Below are 23,057 nucleotides of genomic sequence, written 5' to 3' on the forward strand. Positions count from 1 at the left end.
TAACATATCATACGACTTTGAGTGTCCCGAATTTATCGTCAAAGGCAAACAGAATCACCTTCCATGGTTTATACTGGAGTCTGTGGCATAGTAGGGCAGGCTATTGTTTTGGCTCCACTATTGTTGAATAATGTAGGGTAGATAACGGACTCAAATGTGGGCGGTCTGCCTGTCTGATCATAACAATGGAAACATATTGCTTCTTCACACAGTAAGACTTATTTATTGTGAAACTGATAAGATACTGTATCTGTGTCACCCAGTGGATTCCTCTCATACTGTATGTTACTGTAAGATAACATAAAGGTGCTAGAGCCACTTCCTGATACTGCTGAGCTACAAAGGACCTGTGTCAGTGTGCACCTGTGCTCCTTGAGAGCCCTGTTGGAGAGGAACAATAGCAGGGAGACAGCAGGAGCTCATGTACTGGGTTGCAGAAACATGACACCCTCACTACACCCTGTTTCCATCCCTGCTTCCCAACCTCCAGATTCAAGTGCTCAGCAGCAATGCTCGAAATACCTGGGCATGCGCACATATGCAAAAGCACAAACACTCAGAGGCGAACACACACACATCTACAGGCTGGTAGAAAGTCTGCCTAGATAGAAACCTGACCGGGTTGATCCTGTCTCCCTCAGCACCTCAGAGCAGCGACCAATGGGGAGCTAGAGACGTCGCTGCAGCGGCAGCACGGGCCCAAGGTGTACGGTGTGTTGCAGGGGACAGGCTCGGATAGACAGCAGGAAGTGATGGCGTGCGAGTGGTCTGTCAATCACCTGAGGGATGAGATGAGGTACATCAAGGAGGTGAGTGGAGATTGAGAAGATAACGATGAAGCTGATCCAAGTTAAGGAGTGTAAACAGAGCAGAGACCTATAGTACAGTACACCTGACAGGCCTATCCAAGACAGGGTATCCAAGAGCTAACACCAGGATTCTGTAACATGGACAATATTATAGATTTGCTAATTAAGCAATAAGGATGGATTACTTCAATCGTGTGTTATCTCTGTGCTGCACAGGTGCGAGATTCCCTGGAGAAGGTCAGAGAGCGGATGTACGGCCAGTTTGGAGGAATGCAACATTCGATGCAGAAACTATCACAAGACATCAGGGTAAGACAATACACCAAGGCACACATGACTAATAAGACAGCTAACAGCTTCTTATAAACACAAAATGGATACAAAATCTGAGAATTGGGTGTGCCATGTGTGTCTCTCCAGACTGCCAACTCCCAGAGGAAGACTCTGGAGAAAGAGGTGAGGGTTCGGACTGCAGCCATGGACAGCTTCGACCAGATGAACAGCTCCCTCATATCTTCCAACATCGACCTCCAGGTACAGGATCAACAACACTGTCAAACAGGCCTGTCACTGTCTCGTCACGGCCATCCCACTGGGCACCTACGTCAGTTCAATGTCTAGTTTTGATTTACATTTGTGAATTCAATGTGAAATCAACCAAAAATGTCACCCTGTGATTGGATTTAAGTTAAAAGTTGGGTGAAAAAAATATGAAATTCCCGTACGTTGATGGCTTTTTGCAAATCCAGTCAGTTTTCCACTTTGATTCAACATCATCACATAGAATTTTTGGGTTGAAATCATGTGGAAACAACATTGATTTAACCAGTTTTTGCCCAGTGGGATGTCTCATAACCCCCCCATGGAAAGTCTTAATCCTCTTAAACAGAGATGTGCAGCACTATACTTCTTTCTTCTACTGATCTGTGGAGAGTGAAGGATATCCTGTCTGGTTCATTATACATGTTTGTTTTATAAAGTAGCTCGTAGCTGTTAATCTTAGTTTCAGTGTATGAGTCAATCTTTCTGCTCATGATTGCTGCATGCAATAATGCCCATGGTTGGTATGAGGAATTAAAGAACTAGCTTCCTTTGCAGAAATCTCTACTAGAGAGCTGTCACAATCGTGTGGACTCCCGGGATGAGATGAAGAGCCTGAGAAGCTCCTTTCAGCAGGCCGAGGAGAGGCTGAAGGAGAGGGAGAAGCAGCTGGAACTTGCCCAAGCTGAGAACCACACACTCAAACTGAAGGTAGAGTACTACTGTAAACACAGCACACCAGCACCACACAGTGGATGGCACAGGCCTGCTAAGCGTTTGCTTTTTGTTTATGGGGCACAGTTTACTCTAGTCATTAGTGATCACAGGATACATCATCCTCACCCTGAACGAATGCCATGAAGTAGCAACGGTCATCACAATTGTTAAAAGGTTATAAAAACAATTCCAATAAATGCAAAAGTTGGACACTGGATGAAGATACTCAAAACTTTTGGAATTTTTTTAATCAATTTGATGGATGGTTTAGTCTAGTGGTTAGGATTCAGTGCTCTCACCACAACAGCCTGGGTTCAATTGCCGGTCAGGGAACACACTATTTGGCTCCTGAGTGGCACAGCGGTCTAAGGCACTGCATCTCAGTGCAGGAGGCGTCACTACAGTCCCTGGTTTGATTCCAGGTTGTATCTCATCTGGCCGTGATTGGGAGTCTCATAGGGCGGCGCACAATTGGTCCAGCGTCGTCCGGGTAGGCCGTCATTGTAAATGAGAATTTGTTCTTAACTGACTTGCCTAGTTAAATAAAAAAAATAAAAAAATGACAAATAATGAATGTTCAGGGATTTTGGTGGGAATTCAGGTATTAAATTTGTCAAATTTGCAGTTATATATATATACATTTTCTAATGGTATCAGTTTTTTGTGTGTGCTAAATAAAGAAAATGATATGGGCTTCATTTGTGTAAATACACTGGGTGTATTTGCATATATAAATGTACTTATTAACTGGGTGGTTCGAGCCCTGAATGGTGATTGGCTGACAGCCGTGGTATATCAGACCATATTACACGGGTATGACAAAACATTTATTTTTACTGTTCTAATTACGTTGGTAACCAGTTTATAATAGCAATAAGGCACCTCGGAGGTTTGTGGTATTTGGCCAATGTACGGGCTAATATCTAAGGGCTGTATCTAGGCACTCCGTGTTGTGTCATGCATATGAACAGCCTTTAACCTTGGTATATTGGCCATATACCAAACCCCCTTGTGCCTTATTACTTAATTGTTTTGAAGTCACATTGAGATTAAAAGTCTCTTTTACTAGAGAGCCCTGTATACATTACAATAAAAATATAACAATAAAACATACACATATATGTGTATAAAATAATATAATTCAGCACACCATAACAAAATAAACATTTAATAAAAGCAATCCCATTAAACTACATAGAGGTCCTCAATCAATAATTTAAACTGCCTGAGTGGCACCAGCACATGTAACTGCAGTGAACTCTGCAGACTTAGGGGCAAAAAAACTAAATGCAGATTTTACCAAATCTGTGGAGACTGAAGAAATCTCTACTGTTATCCATTCCTGAGAACGGGTTTGGTAACTTATGATACTTAACTTAATTAATGAAGTTACATATGAAGGGAGTTTCTGTAATATTGCTTTGTAAATAAATACGATAATGCAGCTCTCTTCTTACAGAAGGAGAGGTCCATCCCACATTTTTATACAGACTGCAATGACGACTCTTAAAATTGTCTCCTGTGATAAAATGTATTGCGGAATGGTAGACTGCATCCAAGGGTTTCAAAACAGAGTTTGCTACATGCACAATATCACCCAAATCCAATACAGGGAGAAGTGTTGTTTGAACAATCTTTCGCCTATTTTCAATTTTATTTTACCTTTATTTAACTAGGCAGGTCAGTTAAGAACAAATTCTTATTTTCAATGACGGCCTAGGAACATGGGTTAACTGCCTTGTTCAGGGGCAGAACGACAGATTTGTACCTTGTCAGCTCGGGGATTCGAACTTGCAACCTTGCAACCACTAGGCTATGCTGCCACCCTCAATACTGAGGCATGATTTATTTCAATATAAAAAATCTATCTTGGATCTTAGCTTCTTAGTCAGATTTTCTATATGCGTTACGAAGGACAACTTGTCATCAATCCAGACACCCAGGTACTTATATTGAGAAACAAGCTCAATTTGGGCTCCATTTGTAGCGCAAATATGCAGGTCCTCAGGGTCAACATTTTGTGACCTAGAGAACAGCATGAGCTTGGTTTTACTTGTATTTAACACTAATTTAAGATCTGTAAGTGATTTCTGAATTGAATCATTGCCATGCTGAAGTTCACGAATGGCTTGCTGCACCGAGGTGGCACAGGAATACAAAACTGTGTCATCTGCATAGAGATGAATGTTACAAGTATTAACAGTGTGTCATTAATATACAAGGTGAACAATAATGGACCCAAAATCAAACCCTGAGGAACACCTTTTTGAATCTCAAGAAATTCAGAATTAACCCCATCTGTCAAGCTGGCCTGAGTTCTGTCGCTAAGATAATTCTGAAACCATAAACAGGCTGTATATCCCAGGCCTATTCTTGATAACTTCTTCCGCAAAACAGAATGACCAACAGTGTCGAATGCCTTTGACAGGTCAATAAACAAGGCAGCACAGCTCTTTTTAGCATCCAAGGCATTGACAAGATCATTAACAACTAGTGTGGCTGCTGTGGTAGTACCATGCCAGCCCTAAACCCTGATTGGTTTATATTAAAAATACAATTATCACATAAAAAGGAACGAAGTTGTACATTAACCTAGGATTCAAGAATCTTAGCTAAACAAGGCAGTTTTGAATCCCCACCCTTATGGAGTGGCAGCACATATGCGGATTTCCATGCTTTTGGAATACTTCCTGATAACAATGTTAAATAAAACATGTGGTCTACTGAGACAGAAATAAAGGGAGATGCACACTTAAGCAGACCAGGCTCCAAATGATTAGCCACTGTGGATTTTTTTGTTGTATAATGTTAGCATAGCATCCAGGACTTCTTTATCAGTGAATTTCTGAAAAGAAAACTCCTGACCAGCATTTTCTGTATCATTCAATAGATTTTCCCCATCAACATCCAAACTACTCTTTTCAAGAGCTGGTTTTGAAATACATTTAAATATATAGTCTGCAGAGATAAATGGTGATTAAATGCATTAATGATATAAATGTTGTCAGTAATAGGGCCAGAATCTAAATTAATTTATTGGAGGACTTATTAGCTTTCCAAAATGTTGCTGGGTTCCCTGAGCATTCAGATAATGTATTAACATAATAATCAGCTTTGGGTTTTTTTAAACTAGTTTTACACACAATTTCTCAATCCCCTGAATGACTGCCAGTCTGGGCCGAGTCTGTGAATCTAGTTTTGGCCCAGGCAGCATCTCTGTTGTGTATGACTTCAGATAGCTCTGGACTGAACCAGGGGCAAGACCTACTTTTAATTCTCCGTTTTTTAAAGGAAGCATGTTTCTCTACAATTCGATTGAAAACATTTGAGAAGTGGCGTTGTTGAATACTCGTATATGATTGGCTTGAAGGGCATTATAGAACGTGCATTGTATTCGGATAACGCATAGTATATCACCGTGGTAAAATTCAATGGCTATAGTTCATTCTTACATGTTCTATGTTTGAGCTGGTTTTGATGGTTTGGTTAGCTAAACCAAAGATTTGTATAACGTATCTTTTTGTTATATCTGGGTCTAAACGAACAAGTTTGTTTTGTTTGATTACCAAGGCAACTACTGTAGCTATCGAGTAAACGTGCTAGCTACAGTGGATGTTGAACACATTTCTAGCGGCAAATGTGTTACGTATACAAGGGATAATCAATTTGGGGCTCTATGCATTCTCTGGAAAATAATGCATAATGCAACTCTGTGGGAGGTCCTAGAGTGGTGGAACACACCTTCCACTTCTTTCATTATTTTCCATAGAACACATCGCCCCTTGTTGATTATTCCATTGCATAGGGGGGTGGAACAGGGCTGCAACTACCAAAAACGTGCTCTGTCTAGGCCTACCTGCAGTTACCTGCGCTGTCTAGACTGCCTAATTAATGACTGTTATTGTCACGTTCTGCTGCATAATTCAACAAGTGTGTCAACAGACTCGAATTAAAAATCAACACGCGTTCCTTGTTTGCGATATCAGACATATCACTATAATCCGAGTGTTCATTTTTAAAAAATGCTTTCATTTCAGCGCATCTAACTGTATTAAATTAATACTTTTTCCAATTCCACAAAAAATGAACAGCCATCAAAATAAAGGTATCTTTCTTCTCTTTCTTTTGATGTAAAGAACAGAGGATGCGTTAAAATCCACGACAAAGCTTGAATGCAGCTGCATGGTCATCCTGTCGTCTGCATTGGCCATGTAGCATTTAGGGTGATACGGATTCTGCAGCAGTCAGGCCATTCATACTTCTTGCGCTTCACAGAGCAGCGCAGAGCTGTTGTGAAGGAAGTTGTCAAGGAAGTGAGTTTGTGTTTATACAGGACCTCCCGCCCTCACCTACCGTCAACCAATCATGTCAATGCGGACTCCGAGCCATAGACCCCTTTCTGTTTTTGCGAACATTGCCGCACGAGGACGATGCGCGCAACTTGAACAAGAGGGAGTTCTTATAAAACGCCAACAAAAAAAGACTATATTTACATGTTGCTAATGAGTGCATTTCACACTACTTTTGGATTATAATTGGATTTTAAAGCTCGTATGTATGTCCTGCTTAATGTAATGTTTGTGTCATCATCGCAAATCAACTGCATTATACTTAAAACACTTTTTGGCTAGCTCTTTGGCTAGCCTTTTGCTACAGCATATAAAGTATTGTAATGACCGTTACAGTATCATTCCAGCTAACAACTGCCGCATCCAAAATAGTTATTTTGAAAAGATCAAAACCAAATATTATCTTAGCGTCTGCTCAAGTAAGAATCAAAACATAATTGTAAGCGTATGAAAACCCCCAACAGTTATTTTGTTTAGAATTAATAAACATCTAAATCTAGGCTATGTTGAATGGGCGCAGATGGTGATGGCTTTCTTACTGCCGCCAAGAGTCGCGTGACGTCCGTGTGTAGTATCCTGGCCAAACCCTCCCCTAACCCAGACGACTCCGACCTTGGGACTCCCAATCACGACAGGTTGTGATACAGCCCAGGATTGAACCAGGGTCTGTAGTTACACCTCTAGCACTGCGATGCAGTGCCTTAGACTGCTGTGCCACTCGGGAGCATTGGGTCTATAAGGAGCCCTCGGCATTCTATGGAAAAATTTGTAGAACTGCATTAAATTAGTTGTAAAATTGCAAAATCTCTCCGCCCTATAGCAAAATGTGAAGAACTGCAGTAAACTTGCTTAAAAACTGCAACATTTTCTGTACGCCCCATTGCAAAATGTGTAGAATTGCATGAAATTAACTCTAAAATGTAAAAATGTTCTCTACTGTCAAGGGGGGGCTGCTAAAATGTTTTGCTTGCAATGTGGTGGGAGGCAGTGTATGCACGTGGGTATGCGGCCCCTTATAATGAGTTCAGATTTTTTGTGGCCACACCCCCATCAAAGGTGACCATCCCTGCATTATATGATTGATATCTCTCTGTGGCTTACTCCGTTCTTTTCATTTACCTCTCTACTTCAGTCTCAGAATGCTCTGCTTGATTTCACACACTTCATGTTCTGGTTATTTCATTCAATGTTCGATTGTGACTCCCCTGATCCTTTGACTGATTGGCCTTCTCTGACCTGCTTTGTCCTCTCTGACCACTGAACTTCAATTCTGTGATGATAAATGACAGGTCATTGACATACAGTTCAAGCTCAAAGAACCAGTCCTCCAGATTTTAACTATTAACATTCATGCTGGACTCACTAGAAAAATACAGAATCAACAGACATTTCTACATGAATTTTCTTTAGCAGGTTTTTGAATCGTCACATTGTTGTATGAAATTGACTGATAGATGTGTGCTTGTATTGTCCAGGTGGAATCGTCTCAGGAGGCCAACAGCCATGCAGTGCAGGAGGTGACAGCGAGGCTACAGAGACAGTATGAGGAGAGATTTCAGGAGGAGCAGAGGAAACACAGAGAGGAGATAGAGAAGCTACAGGTACTGCTGAGTCTCCTTCTGATATCACTTCGCACAAGCCACTGCCTGAAGAGAAAGGGCGGTGATCGATTAATCATGCGAAAACCAAGGCCGGTGATGTTTTCACCATCTTACATATTAATGAAAAGTGTATATGTAAACCACAGAAGGCTGCTGATGGGAGAACAGCTCATAATTATGTCCGTAATGGAGCAAATGGAAGGGAAACCATGTGTTTGATACCATTCCACTGATTCCGCTCCAGCCATTACCATGATCCCGTTCTCTCCAATTAAGGTGCCACCAACCTCATGTGATGTAAACAGTATGAAAGGTTTCAGTTTCACTCTGCTCATACAAGTGGTAGGAGTCTCCCTCTAGTGGTACAAGTAACTCACTATGGTACTGTTAAATGTAGAGTAGCCTAACTTCCAAGTGTTGATATGATAATGAGCCCAGATTAAATTGTATGTTCTCTGCCTTAAAGCTTTTAATATATTTTGTTTAACATCAATGTTTTTCAACTAGGCCCAAATTGACGAGTATATTAGGCGATTAGAGGAGGCAGAGAAGAATGCTAAGATTGCGGAGGCCAAGATCGCTGAAAGGGACCAGAGGATCAGTGAGGTGGAGCGCCTACTGGACTGTATGGGACAGGTAAGACCCAGAATAACGCATGCAATAATGCATGCAACATTATCTTTATATCTATAGTATTTAGGTGTAATATGTCAAGTCCTTTGGGCAAGAATACTATAATAATATGTATTTTTTGCAGGAAAAGGGCCATCTTCAGAAGAAACTGCAGGAATGTGAACAGCGTCTACGCTTGATGGAGGTGACATACAAAACAGATGCAACTGTAGCAAAGAGGTACAAATGCCAAAACAAAAATGGCATTTTATATGTTCCATTCCATTGAAATTATATCCTGAAGTGATAACACTATGATTAATTATTACAGTTCTCAAAAGTTGGAAGAGGAGGCAGGGGAGCTCCGTGAGAGAATCAAACACCTGAATGACATGGTGTTCTGTCAGCAGAGGAAGGTCAAAGGCATGATAGAGGAGGTGAATGACTAAGAAATGTCTCTTTCTCTCTCTCTTACTCTCTCTCTCTCTCTCTGTCTCACTGTCAATGGAAACATGAGTACACTGACATATGAATGTTATACTGATATGCAAATTTGTTTCTTTTTTTCATCTTGAAAATGTAAAGGTTGAATCATTACGAGCTAAAGTGGCACAGAAGGACATGTTCATCTCAGAGCTTCTGGACAGAATTGCTATTGTGGAGTGTGAGGTAAGACTGGACTGCGACCACACTATGTACTGTCCACTTCCCGAACATTATGAATGTTGGTGTGGTTTTCAAAACTTTAACTTTATGGATGCATTCATGTCCAGCGTTCTCCTACGTTTTGGATCGTCAATCTGTGTGTTGTGCTTTGACATTACTCTACCTCTAAATTCAGTGTTGCACCTTTTGTGACATCATCTGTCTCTGTCTGGTCCACTTGGATTACATCACTTCCACCTCATTTGCATGATCTGACTTTGTTCCTTCCTCCTAGAATAATGAGTTAGAAGACAAGCTGAAGTATTTTATGTCTGTACAGAGTGCGCCAAGGGAAGTTGTGCAAACCAGAGAGATAGGAGTGGGCTGTGATCTGCTCCCCAGGTATGAACCACTGGTTCTACTATACACGTGGCTTCATTTCCTGTAGTTGGGTTTCTCTTTTAAGTTTTTCATTCTGTTTTCTCATTTTACTTCCACAGACCTGAAATACAAGGGTATGAGATTGAAACTAATGTCCAACCTCCAGCAGCACATTACCAACCCAGACAAACCCCAATCCATCCCTCTTCTACAGAATACCTAGGACAGTCTAGGACATTCAGATCAGGTCTACCGCCACCCAGCAGACTGGAGTCTAGTTTACTGAGGTACACTCCTCCTGAGTACAGCAGGTATTTGTCAACCAACTCCTCAAGATCCTTTGGAACACTAACCAGTCCAACGCTGTCTACGTCTGGCCCTCTAAGCCCTGATCAGTCCAGTATAGAAGAGTCTGCCTCAGTTCCAATCACAGATAAAGCCTCAAGTCCAGAGACGGACATTTCAGCCCCATCCTGTTCTCGAGCAAGATCAAGCCCATCCAAAATCTACACACCTTTCATGAAACTTATGGAGATAACAGCAAAGATTAACATTGAGTAATCACATGAAGAAATACTTTTTATGAAAGCTATTCAGTATACTGTATAAGGGAATATGTTGCATATTGTGTAAAAAGTCTAATGTTCTGTAAATAATACTTGAAAGTATTCAATTATGTTTGGTTTGGTTTACAGTGAATGTTCTTGTATGGTTTATGGAATTCTGAATTCACTATCATGTATAAAGGTTTATATTTATACTGTATCTTTTTCTAACATTTTTAGTTTGCTCTCTATAAATGAGATGCAATATTATTTTATTATTAATCAAATTATGTACAACATATGTAAAATATATATATACTTTGTGCCTTTATTAACAGCTTAATCACTGATACTCCACAACGGTGATGATAATCGTTTGTTTTTTTATCTATTGGATAATATTTAACTATATCTGACAAAACTGAAGAACTGTATTTCTACTGACTGCCATCCCTGAGCCACTAGTATAAGTAATTTGTCTACACTGCCAGGACTGTGTATATGAGAAGTTATGATAAGCATGATGTGCCTTTCTTGAATGATACACATCCAGTGCATACTAATGAAATCAGTGTATGTTTTATTATTATTAATTATTATTATTATTTGACCCTGCTGGTCATCTATGAACATTTGAACATCATGACCATGTTCTGTTATAATCTCCACCCGGCACAGCCAGAAGAGGACGGGCCACTCCTCATAGCCTGGTTCCTCTCTAGGTTTCTTCCTGGCAGGTTCTGGCCTTTCTAGGGAGCTTTTCCTAGCCACCGTGCTTCTACATCTGCATTGCTTGCTGTTTGGGGTTCTAGGCTGGGTTTCTGTACAGAATTTTGTGACATCAGTTGATGTGAGAAGGGCTTTATAAATACATTTGATTGATTTGATTTTGAAAATGTGACATTGTGGTGTTTTTATAATCATTCATGAAAATGGTCACAGTCCAGTGGCTGAAATTGTTCATTTTGTGAAGCTTTCAGGGAGGTTATATGTAGCATCCAATTGTTTATATATATATATATATATATATATATATATATATATATATATATATATATATATATATATATATATACACTAGATGACTATAGGGGGCACTGTGTTGAAGCCACCATGACTCCATCTTGGCACTACGTAGCTACACCGTTTAAAATAATATTTTTGGAACCTATAGAAATTCATTTATTAATGTTTACATTCGTTTTTGCCACAATTATTCTATTAGCGACACCGTAATGCATACTTTTAAATGATATTTTGTGAGCTAAACGTAAAACGTTCATCAATAATTTAATGTAGTTAGGCCGTGAATGGCCTCACACACCAGTACAGCAGGTGACGGTGTATGCACCTAAAAGTTGGATGCGATCCGCCAACCAAATCTTAAAGCAGAAGAAGAAGAATATTGACGGTATCGTACTTCCGTACTACTTCCGGGTACAATGACAGCGCGCGAGCTACGTAGCTACCAAAATACAAGTTCTAGCTAACAGACAGCTGAATATGAAAGTATATTTTATTGAACAGCAGAATCCCGTTAAGTGTAACGCTAATGGACTAACAAAGTAATGTTTTTATAGGGTAATTTGAGCTATTCGGTAAGCTTATTTGGCCGGGTTTTAGAGTAGTAGCTACTAGCTTGCTAACAATGTCCTCGTCATCGTGGGCAGCTCCATCAGAACGCCAGGGGCAAGTGGGGAATCTTAAAACCAAGAGCAAAGAAGAACTTGGTGAATTACTGTCACGCCAAGATAAATTATTATCTAACAAGTAAGTAACTTCATATCATTCATCTGACAGAAGTTGACTCAACTACAAATACCTAGGTGTCTGGTTAGACTGTAAACTCTCCTTCCAGACTCACATCAATCATCTCCAATCCAAAGTGAAATCTAGAATTGGCTTCCTATTTCGCAACAAAGCATCCTTCACTCATGCTGCCAAACATACCCTCGTAAAACTGACCATCCTACCAATCCTCGACTTCGGCGATGTCATTTACAAAATAGCCTCCAATACCCTACTCAACAAGCTGGATGCAGTCTATCACAGTGCCATCCGTTTTGTCACCAAAGCCCCATATACTACCCACCACTGCGACCTGTACGCTCTCGTTGGCTGGCCTTCGCTTCATAATCGTCGCCAAACACATTGGCTCCAGGTCATCTACAAGACCCTGCTAGGTAAAGTCCCCCCTTATCTCCGCTCACTGGTCACCATAGCAGCACCCACCTGTAGCACGCGCTCCAGCAGGTATATCTCTCTGGTCACCCCAAAAGCCAACTCCTCCTTTGGTCGTCTCTCCTTCCAGTTCTCTGATGCCAATGACTGGAACGAACTACAAAAATCTCTGAAACTGGAAACACTTATCTCCCTCACTAGCTTTAAGCACCAGCTGTCAGAGCAGCTCACAGATCACTGCACCTGTACATAGCCCATCTATAATTTTGCCCAAACTACTACCTCTTCCCCTACTGTATTTATTTATTTTATTTATTTTGCTCCTTTGCACCATATTATTTATATTTTAACTTTGAACTTTCTTCAAACTACAAATCTACCATTCCAGTGTTTTTCTTGCTATACTTTATTTACTTTGCCACCATGGCATTTTTTTTGCCTTTACCTCCCTTATCTCACATCATTTGCTCACATTGTATATAGTCTTATTTTTTTCTACTGCATCATTGATTGTATGTTGTTTTACTCCATGTGTAACTCTGTGTTGTTGTATGTTGTCGAACTGCTTTGCTTTATCTTGGCCAGGTCGCAATTGTAAATGAGAACTTGTTCTCAACTTGCCTACCTGGTTAAATAAAGGTGAAATAAAATAAAAAATAAATAAAATAAAAATGGTTAGTCTCTACAACAACATTACATTCTTCTAGAAACTTCCAGCTGTTGTCTAGACAGTGGTGCCAGTTTTGGCGCTTGTGTGTATATGCTATCCACCTGAATGTAGGCTAGTTAGCTGATGTTACTTGAACTAGGGAAATGCGTTTTACCCTGAACCTGACATTCCTTTGTTTTACTATCACTGCCAACTATATTTTCTTAAAGTTGAGCTGAAAGCAGCAGTAGTTCGTTTTTCGTTATCTCTTGTTGACAGACTGATTTGATATGTTGTTATCAACAGGAGGTTCATACAGACCCTTCCAGACAAAGGGAAGAAGATCTCAGACTTTGCAGAGAGAATACGCCTTGCTCTTGCCCACAATGAAGAAGAGGAGAGGAAGCAGGATATGCTGTCATCTGTCAGGATAGAGCTGCAGTCTAAATTCCAGCAGGCTTTGACACAAAGACAAGGTGCTAGCCAGAATAAACCAGGAACTTCCCAACATAGGAGACAAGTTGGGGACACAGCTCCTGGAAATGTCCAAGAATTGGACGTCTCACCTCTGTCACCTAATGTTCAGGAGAGCAAAACAGTTGACACGCTGCAAGAAGACAGTGTGTCCAAAGTATCTGCTGCTGAAACCATGGAGATGGCCCAGGCTGGTGATGATGCAGGGGTCTCTCTAGACTCTGACAGGACAAAAGAGAGCGACCTAGCGGAGGCCTTGCAGAGGGTCACTCTGTCTGACCACTCAACTGGCTTGAGTGGATCCCTTAAAGACACATTCAACAGACCTGCTACTGGCAACCCCTTCCTTGGAAGGCAGCCACAGAAGAAACCACACTACATAGAAGTCCTGGAGAGGACTGAGAAGGACCCGGTTACGAGGAGACAGAAGTACAAGCCTAATCAGTAAGTCCACATTGTATGAAAGTATGAGAATACTGTATAGTTCAGTGATGCTGCCTTTAGTTATGGAGATGCACTAGTATTCTCACCTACTAACTCTTATATTAACTCTTCCTGTAATGTTTGCAGGTTTGCCCACAACACAGATGGCTCCCCGTCAGGGTCTCTGTCACCCAGCCAATCCCACGGAGGCTTATTACCATCACCGGTGCTCTCCGTTGAGGCCAGGAGGGAGCGAGACAGGAAGCACATTGATGACATCACTGCGGCCAGGCTCCCACTGCTCCACTACAGCCCTGCCCAGCTGCTGACACTGGAGCAGTCAGCTGACCTGCTACGCGAACAGACCAGGAAACACCAGGTGAGTGGCCCCTGGGTCTGTCTGACACATCACAGAGCAACATTTTAAGGTCTGTCCAACAACACCAAAATGCTCACTGCTCAAGGTAACAGTTACCCCTCAGATTACATGAGGGAATGAAATGGGTTATAAGTGTTGAGGCAACGTCGACCTACCTATTCCATTATCACCACAAAAACACTGCTCATCTGATGATGAACACTCCTATGCTACTTCATGGTATAGCATAGCAGCCTAATGCTTACTGCTACGCACTTGCTAATTTTTCAGGTTAATTACCATTTCAATGTAAGCATCTCTCCTGTATTGTGTGTTTCCCTCAGGAGTTGCAGGCCAAGCTGGCAGCCCAGAAGCTGTCTGAGGGGCTGAGGTTCAGCACAGGGAGCTATGTTGTGGAAGGGGGCCTGCTGGGCGCCTACAGGGAGGTTCATGACGACGGAGCCCAGCTCTCCTCAGAGGAAGACTAATCCAGGGGGCCGCAGCAAGGAAACTCTGGTGACCACTGACCTCTGAGACAACAGTCTCTGTGCCCTGCATCAGGACCTATGGAAGGAAGGGATTGGCAAATCAAAGACGAGAGCCCTGCCTGAGGAGATGGAAAGGGTCATGGGCATCGGGTGGTTTTGAAGGCACAGTGGGTGTCCCTGTCTTGTCTATCCTGGGAGGTGAATTGTGTGGGTCTTGGTTCACCATCAATGATTCACTGAGTTGTCACCCAGTCAGCATCCTGTCCAGTTTATCAGAGCTGCCACAGAACCTTAGGCCTCCTGTTGGGTGAGGATGTTTTAGCCTCTTGCAGGGAGCATTAGGTATGCTATCTCACCATGTTGTCAGAGAGTAAAAGATCAGTTGTGTGATGAGGCTGCTACAGTATTGTTGACTCACTTGGTGGTTGCATTTCCAAAACACTGCAAAGTAATGACCGGTCTGCATGTGAGAAATATAAATAAATTATTTTTTGTATGATCTTTTTCTACAGTGTTTCTTATTGAAAATAAAACTCTGTTCTTACCATATTTTGGTTGATCTTAATCTAGAAATGGGAACAAATCAAGTTCTGCGAGCTCTGAAAATAAAGGTGGAAGCGGTTAATTGCGATGGAGCAGTGTGCTGACATTTTCCAGCAGAATGTTTTCTTAATCCCACCACGGTTTGATGAGAGCTATGACTCAGCCATCATTTAAACCCTGTGATGTTATCAGTGGAGAAATCTGTGACAAGCTTTAGAAGATTAATATACGGTCTAGTGAAATATTGCAGCTTGATGGAATCAGGCCCAATGGCTGAAATACATCTGGCTTGCATTTGGCTCATGTTACTTCCCGGAGTGGCAGGGTATGATGGTATGGCAGCAGACTGACATGCCATTTTTCAGCTTTTTTTTTTTTTTTTTACTAATGCTGATAAGGAGTGCCAACAACATTAAAACTATTCCCAAACATCTATTCCCATCACCTCCAGTCCAATCCTCCCTAATTGTTATACAGACCTGTTTTAACTTTAGTACGATTCAGGAATTTTAATGAGGAGAAAGAGAGAAGTGATTGAGGCGAGCACAGTGGGGAAATGAGGGAGAATTCATGTCGGTCTGTCTGAGCTCCATGGTTGATGCTCCTTGATAACCCCTGGTAATTGCTGTTGGGCCATTGGTGGGAGCTGCTATAGAAAAAACCACCATCTGGCTGCTGTGTGTTTAGACACAGGTCTGATGGACTCCAGAAATCTCTGCTACGACGTCCAATAATAAATATGTCAGCGAGCTCAGGAGAGGATCTTCCTCGTACTGGTATTAATTAGGCCTACCTTGCGTCCATAAATGTGGAGACTGTTACCAATTACGGGGTTGCATTTATCCTACAGCTTTGCTCCATGGTTTCCGGCCTGCGCTATCACTCACAAGTACATTGATATGTCTGAGCTGGAACCAAGCATGCGTTCTATGGCCAGAGCCTTTAAGTTGTTCGTTTGGGAGGTTGCTTATAGTTGTGGTGAATCCCACACTTCTTACCTCAGATTAATAAACTGCTCAGCTAGTCTGCAAGTGATTTGCTCCAACTGTGTGTCCGAAATCACACATCTCTGGGGAGCTGGAATAATTTGGACTTTGGAAGGCAAAATGGCATATGATTTTAAAACTGCCTGTTCAAAGAGCAGCCAGCTCGGCCGTACAGTGAACAGTGATGTATAGACTGGCATTAAGCTCAATTTGGATTCTCAGCTAAATGATTGCATTATCCTACGTTTGCCAGGTTACAAAGTCTGAGGTCATACAATTTTTTCCATTCTCTTTCCTCTTATGTTTTTTTTTTTCTCAGAGCACAAAAGGATTTGAATAATGCAGCAGTCAGCAGCTTTGTGATGGTAGTTTATCTCCCCCATTCCAATTACAACCAGCTCTGCTTCCTCTTACTGGGACCAGATTGAGTTATGTGTTCCAGGTTTTTTCGTTTCATTCATTGGTGTTTTGATATGTGGATTGTTGATCAATTGTACATTTCAGTCTATTTTCTATTTATGATGTAGAGCTTTTTCAATCAATGGTATTCACCGGAAATCTGTTTTCATAATAAATCCTGATGGTGGAAGACATGCGTCAAAGCAGGTCAGAAAATGGCAGTGTTTTGATAACAGAGAAAATTGTTTTCAGGGAGTGAGTGCTATTGAACTGGTATCCTGCTGTGTTTTATCATGGTTGTACATGTAAGTGCAGATATTCAGTATTATTTTACCCTATTCCGCTGCTGTTCATTAGTCTAGTCTGCCCTGTACAATGAGACCAGGTAACTCATAACTTTAACAAGACAACAGTTTGTTTCTCAAGCCTATGTCTCAGTTTTTTTTATGTGAGAAAGTTCTGAGACAGACGGCAGTAAGGAAAAGGGTTGTTTATGTCATGCCTGATGTTTTCCAGAAGAGACATCGCACGTGGCCTCAACAGTTTTGAAAGTGTGTGCAGCTGCCCAATCATCAACACCATATGCAGATAAGATCACTGAATTCCCTGGCTGGTGTTACTCCTATTAAAACACTGCATTAGAGATGCACTACAGCTGTCTGGAACTGGGTCTCATCATGCATGAAGTAAACATCCCCTTCAAAATGCTGCTATCTGGTATTTTTAGATGAACACCATCCTTTACTTTTCCATGAGTTGAAGTTGATTTTAATGTCTGGTTTGTGGGAAGACAATGAAAGGCTTGGTAGTATACATTTTCTTTGTCATATTGTGATTCAGTGCCTTCAGAAAGTGTTCTTTCCCTTTGATTTATTCCACATTTTGTTGTTACAGCCTGAATTGAAAAAGCATTAAATAGATTTTCGCTCACCCATCTCCACACAATACTCCATAATGCCAAAGTGAAAACATGTTTTAGAAATGTTTGCAAATTGATTGAAAATGAAATACAGAAATATCAAAATTACATAAGTATTCACACCCCCGACAAAGTACATCACCTTTGGCAGTCTTTCTGGGTAAGTCTCTGAGAGCTTTGCACACCTGGATTGTACAATGTTCAATATTCCAGTGTATATTTGGTCTTGTATTTTAGGTTATTGTCCTGCTGAAAGGTAAATTTGTCTCCCAGTGTCTGTTGGAAAGCAGACTGAACCATGTTTTCCTCTAGGATTTTGCCTGTGCTTTGCTCTATTATTTTATATTTGTATTCTGTACAGGTTTCCTTCTTTTCACTCTGTCTTTTAGGTTAGTATTGTGGAGTAACTACAAGGTTGCTGATCCATCCTCAGTTTTCTCATATCTCTGTAACTGTTTTAATGTCACCATTAGCCTCATGGTGACATCCCTGAGCGGTTACCTCCTCTTCTGCAACTGAGTTAGGAAGGACGCCTGTATCTTTGTAGTGACTGGGTGTGTTAATACACCATCCAAAGTGTAATTAATAACACCATGCTCAAAGAGATAGTCAGTGTTTTTTTTACCCATCTACCAATAGGTGCCCTTCTTTGCGAGGCATTGAAAACCTCCCTGGACTTTGTGGTTGAATCTGTGTCTGAAATTCACTGCTCGACTGAGGGACTGTATGTGTGGGGTACAGAGATGAGGTAGTCATTCAAAAATCATGTTAAACACTATTATTGCACATTGAGTGATGCCATGCAACTTTTATGTGTGTTGTTAAGCACATGTTTACTCCTGAACTTATTTAGGCTTGGTATAACAAAGGGGTTGAATACTTATGGACTCAAGACATTTCAGCTTTTCATTTTTAATTAATTTGTAAACATTTCCAAAAACATAATTCCACTTTGACATTATGGGGTAGTGTGTTTAGGCCAGTGACACAACATCTCAGTTTAATCCATTTGAAATGTAGGCTGTAACACAACAAATGTCAAAAAAGTCAAGTGGTGTGAATATTTTCTGAAGGCACTGTATGTTAGTAGATTCATTAGAGAAGGCATTTGCACAGGCAGGGATAAATAGAAAAGCTGGTATGTGTTATGCAAAAATAACACTTAACCATATAAACATTATTTAGATAGAAGCTGATCATTACATGGAAAAGTTATGTCCATGAGTAGCATTTGATATCTTTAATATAGTGCTTTGTCAGAATAGCATTCTGAGTGATATACGTCAAGATATAGGCTACTGTATGTCCAGGTCACACATTGCATGCAGAACTGTATCCTACCGAGGTTCTATGTGGAATAGGTGCCCTTCTTTGCGAGGCATTGAAAACCTCCCTGGACTTTGGTTGAATCTATGCCAGGCTCTGCACTCCTGTGGCCTACAAGAATAAGCCACGTTAGTTTCCCTAACAAAAATATTTATCTTACAGTAGCTGTATCCCTGACCACATATGGGGGGAAAAAATCCATTACATGGCTGTAATTAATTACCATGACGTTTTCAAGCTACCTCCAGCAGATGGACTACAGACTTGTTACCTTCAGTATGTAGCTTCCACAGTCTAACACAAGATGGCAGTAGCACCACTTTGTTTGTGCCCTTTTTTACGGTACCTGGAATCTGTTGTCTCGCACTTTTTTTATACTGGACAGACCACCAACATACAGTAAACTTTGGATAAACATAGGAAGGTTTTTATTGGCCAGTTGACGATAATGATATGCACACAGAAAATAACTAGGTTCTGTTTTCATGCAACTGCTCTCATGAGGATACAGTCAGTGTTGTTTGTAGGATTTGGAATGCAAGCACACCAGCAAGGCCTCGGCTATGATGACACCTCATCATAACTGAAAGTAAGCAACAAATGTCACCATTTCTGAATGGATCCGACTGAACAGCTGTCAGCTGTCACTTGCAGTCCCGAGCTGACATAATTGTGTTTAATTCCAGAACCTGCTGTTCTGAGGTGTGGTGGATGTCCCTCACGTGTAGCCCAATGGGCCACAGCCCAGCATCTGCTTAGTCCAGATAACACCAACAATCAGCCCAGATCTACGTCTACAAATCTACTAAGAAGGGAAACAGTCTGAAATCCCTGTCTACATCTGTGGCTAAGCGGACTCCAACAACTGTTGCTTGGAGAACTTTGCATAACAATCATGAGGCTGCAGAAAGAAAAGCAGAGAAAAGAGGGTCTAGATGGGCCGAGGCCCATGGTGCGCGGAGAGGGCCAAGAAGCTGCCAGCGTCCCAGCCGCCCCATGTCTGGGCTGGCACCACATTAAGCGGGCCGTTTCGAGGCCTGTCAAAAGCTCATCACGGCGAGGAAGCCGTCTCCGTGGGGATGCTGCGGGAGTGCCAGGGCACGGTAGGGGAGAGAAACCAGAGTCTTGCCCAGCAGCTTGGCCATAATGAGGAGGAAAATTCCCATTCTTGTATCCATATTAATGTAACAATAACAATCCGCTTTTGTCCAACTTTTATTTTTTTTACTCAATACCCTTTTCCCCCCCTTAAGTTCTGCTCATCAGCTATACCAAGTCCATTAATGACGATGGCTTATATTTTTTGTCTCTCACCTATTTATATTTAGTGGAGTTCTATTACGTGGTAACCTCCCAACACATTACACAAGTCCAGCCGCCTGGCTTAGAGGAGTAGTACTGTATCCTGGTGCATGAGACTGCTAACTCTGACGTTGTCTAACATCGTTACTTAATTCATGTGGTGTCTTATAGTGGTACAAAGTGAGCATGTTTCTATTCAAAGTGACAGAACATTGGTTGTCTCTGTATATTTGCTAGTAGCCTGGTAGATGGCATTAGAGAGGTTGTCATGAGGCTCTGATGACTGTGGATGATGTCAGTTATGGCATTCAAGATGCAGAATACCAGTTTTAAGTAATAACTTCTTGGCTGGGGCATTTATATGTGACGTCAATCTAAAGCTGTCAGCAAAAGAGGCGTGATGAATACAATGTAATTCTGTTTTTCATTATTTTCATTATTTTTAACTGAAATCATGCCTCTTGATTTGTGAACGCACCAATTGACAAGCACCAGGAGTGTAATTTAGCAGCAAATCAGGGAATGGTGCCAGACATTACAAATTGAGAGCACTAACTTCATTTAAAGGGTCATGAAATACAACCTCTGAAATGTCAAATATCATTATTGCCCACATTCTTTTTAATGTTGCAGGTGTGAAAGTTGGATGTGGGCAGGGAGTTGAAAGGGGTTTTAGATCAAATCTGTAGGACAGTTCCTCTCTCATAAGCTGCAGTCATGGAGTAGGCTACAGATGAGGGGGTGTTGCTGGTGAAGGTGGAGGAGGGTTCTGTACTGTATGCATTTTGGTGAGAATGTCTTGTATTCTATGAAGTCTGCATTGTGTAATAAAGTTCTGATCTGGGCACTGTGTCTTACAACAGTAGTAAAACCCTGCAGTAAAAAAGAGGCAATCCTCCTTAGCCCAGCTCATAACAATTACAGGGCCTCTATATGGAACTGCAGGCTTGTTTATATGCTGTAATGTTGTGTCCACGCCAAGCTCGCTCTGAGCCCTGGGGCCTGGTGGTTTTGATTGCAGCAGGGAGTGTGTTGGAGTGCCGAGTCTGCAGCATGGTTCTGGCTCCGCGGGGCGGCTGCAGAAGGGTGTCATCCATCAGAGGAGACAGGGTGGGAGTGGGAGTCTTTTCCCTGTTTTCTTGTTTATTTGTTTGTTAGTTTGATACAAACTGCATCTGTCAGGGAAAACAGGAAGCCCCGCTCTCTTTTTATCACTCCAGTCCCATCTCTCCGTCCCCCCAAAAAAACATCTTTGTTCAATGAGGAGGAAGACATTGTCCAATTCCAAACTTTAATTATCTTAATCTGCTCCAGGCTGTCAGCGTTAATATTATTCACAAATGATGCTTAGTCAGCACTTTTCTGATCAAGTTTCTGAACGACTGAGTGTTACATCTCTGTCTGATATCTCTTTTTGCAGTCTCTCACAGTCCTCTTAATGGTCCTGTGTGCCTCATATGACTACCACACAAGATCTCCTACAAGTTGTTGTGGCTGAGGAAAGACATAATGTGCCTGGGTGTAATGTCAGGAAGCCTCCCACTGGCCGCGGCAGGAAAGAGCAGTACTGTAGTGTGTGGCCCTGCTCTCACTGCGCTGCACTGGGACTGCTTCATATCCATTTACAGCCTGGGCTGCTGCTATTGTCATTAGGATTGGGTTCTATTATTAGTCAAAATCTCATGAAATCCAATCCCTTTTTAATGGTGAGAGAGTCTGGATTGGCCACCTTAATCATGTTCAGGAACATGGGCCATGTGACTGTGTAGTGTGAGAGTGTGTTACAGGATAGTATAGACTCCTGTATCCATGGCCCAGTCAGAGGGATCAGTCTCCTGTTACTGTATTAGATATTTTACAGCAGACAGGATGAGGCAGGGATTATCTTAAATTAACCTTACACACTCATCCTCCTCTAGTGTTACATGCAAACATATACTGAACAAAAATATAAGCGCAACATGCAACAATTTAAAAGATTTGACTAAGTTACAGTTCATAGAAGGAAATCAGTCAATTGAAATCAATAAATAAGGCTCTAATCTATGGGTTTCACATGACTGGGCAGGGAAGCAGCCATGGGTGGGCCTGGGCTTTATTACAGACAGAAATACTCCTCAGCACCCCCCTCTCCCTCCTCAGACGATCCCGCAGGTCAAGAAGCCGGATGTGGAGGTCCTGGGCTGGCATGGTTACACGTGGTCTGTGGTTGTGAGGCCGGTTGGATGGTATGCCAAATTCTCTAAAACGATGTTGTAGGCGGCTTATGGTAGAGAAATGAACATTCAATTCTCTGGCAACAGCTCTGTAGGACATTCCTGCAGTCAGTATGCCAATTGCATGCTCCCTCAAAACTTGAGACATCTGTGGCATTGTGTTGTGGGACAAACTGCACATTTTAGAGTGGCCTTTTATTGTTCCCAGCACAAGGTGCACCTGTGTAATGATCATGCTGTTTAATCAGCTTCTTGATATCCCACACCTGTCAGGTGGATGGATTATCTTGGCAAAGGACAAATGCTCACTAACAGGGATGTAAACAAACTTGTGCACAACATTTGAGAGAAATAAGCTTTTTGTGCATATGGAACATTTCGGGGATCTTTTAATTCAGCTCACGAAACATGGGACCAACACTTTACATGTTGTATTTTTATTTCTATTCAGTATACACTACAGTTCAAAAGTTTGGGATCACTTAGACATTTCCTTGTTTTTGAAAGAAAAGCAACTTTTTTGTCCATTAAAATAACATCAGATTGATCAGAAATACAGTGTAGACATTGTTAATGTTGTAAATGACCATTGTA

General features: G+C 41.5%; 1 protein-coding gene across 1 annotated transcript in view; it reads left to right on the forward strand.

Moving 5' to 3' along the window:
- LOC115167618 (nuclear mitotic apparatus protein 1) overlaps positions 1-15,318 on the forward strand; it is a 31,658-nt gene extending 16,340 nt beyond the window's left edge. The window contains exons 4-18 of the mRNA XM_029722208.1: positions 642-809; positions 1,026-1,118; positions 1,230-1,343; positions 1,908-2,060; positions 7,891-8,016; positions 8,524-8,652; positions 8,774-8,868; positions 8,960-9,065; positions 9,214-9,297; positions 9,569-9,675; positions 9,774-10,212; positions 11,785-11,969; positions 13,336-13,947; positions 14,074-14,305; positions 14,629-15,318. Of these exons, the coding sequence (XP_029578068.1) occupies positions 642-809; positions 1,026-1,118; positions 1,230-1,343; positions 1,908-2,060; positions 7,891-8,016; positions 8,524-8,652; positions 8,774-8,868; positions 8,960-9,065; positions 9,214-9,297; positions 9,569-9,675; positions 9,774-10,212; positions 11,785-11,969; positions 13,336-13,947; positions 14,074-14,305; positions 14,629-14,772 (2,787 nt within the window). The 3' untranslated portion in view covers positions 14,773-15,318. The remainder of the gene's footprint in view (positions 1-641; positions 810-1,025; positions 1,119-1,229; positions 1,344-1,907; positions 2,061-7,890; positions 8,017-8,523; positions 8,653-8,773; positions 8,869-8,959; positions 9,066-9,213; positions 9,298-9,568; positions 9,676-9,773; positions 10,213-11,784; positions 11,970-13,335; positions 13,948-14,073; positions 14,306-14,628) is intronic.
- Positions 15,319-23,057: the final 7,739 nt, after the last annotated feature.

The sequence above is a fragment of the Salmo trutta genome, chromosome 29 (genome assembly GCF_901001165.1).
Source record: "Salmo trutta chromosome 29, fSalTru1.1, whole genome shotgun sequence".
Classification (NCBI taxonomy): Eukaryota; Metazoa; Chordata; class Actinopteri; order Salmoniformes; family Salmonidae; genus Salmo; species Salmo trutta.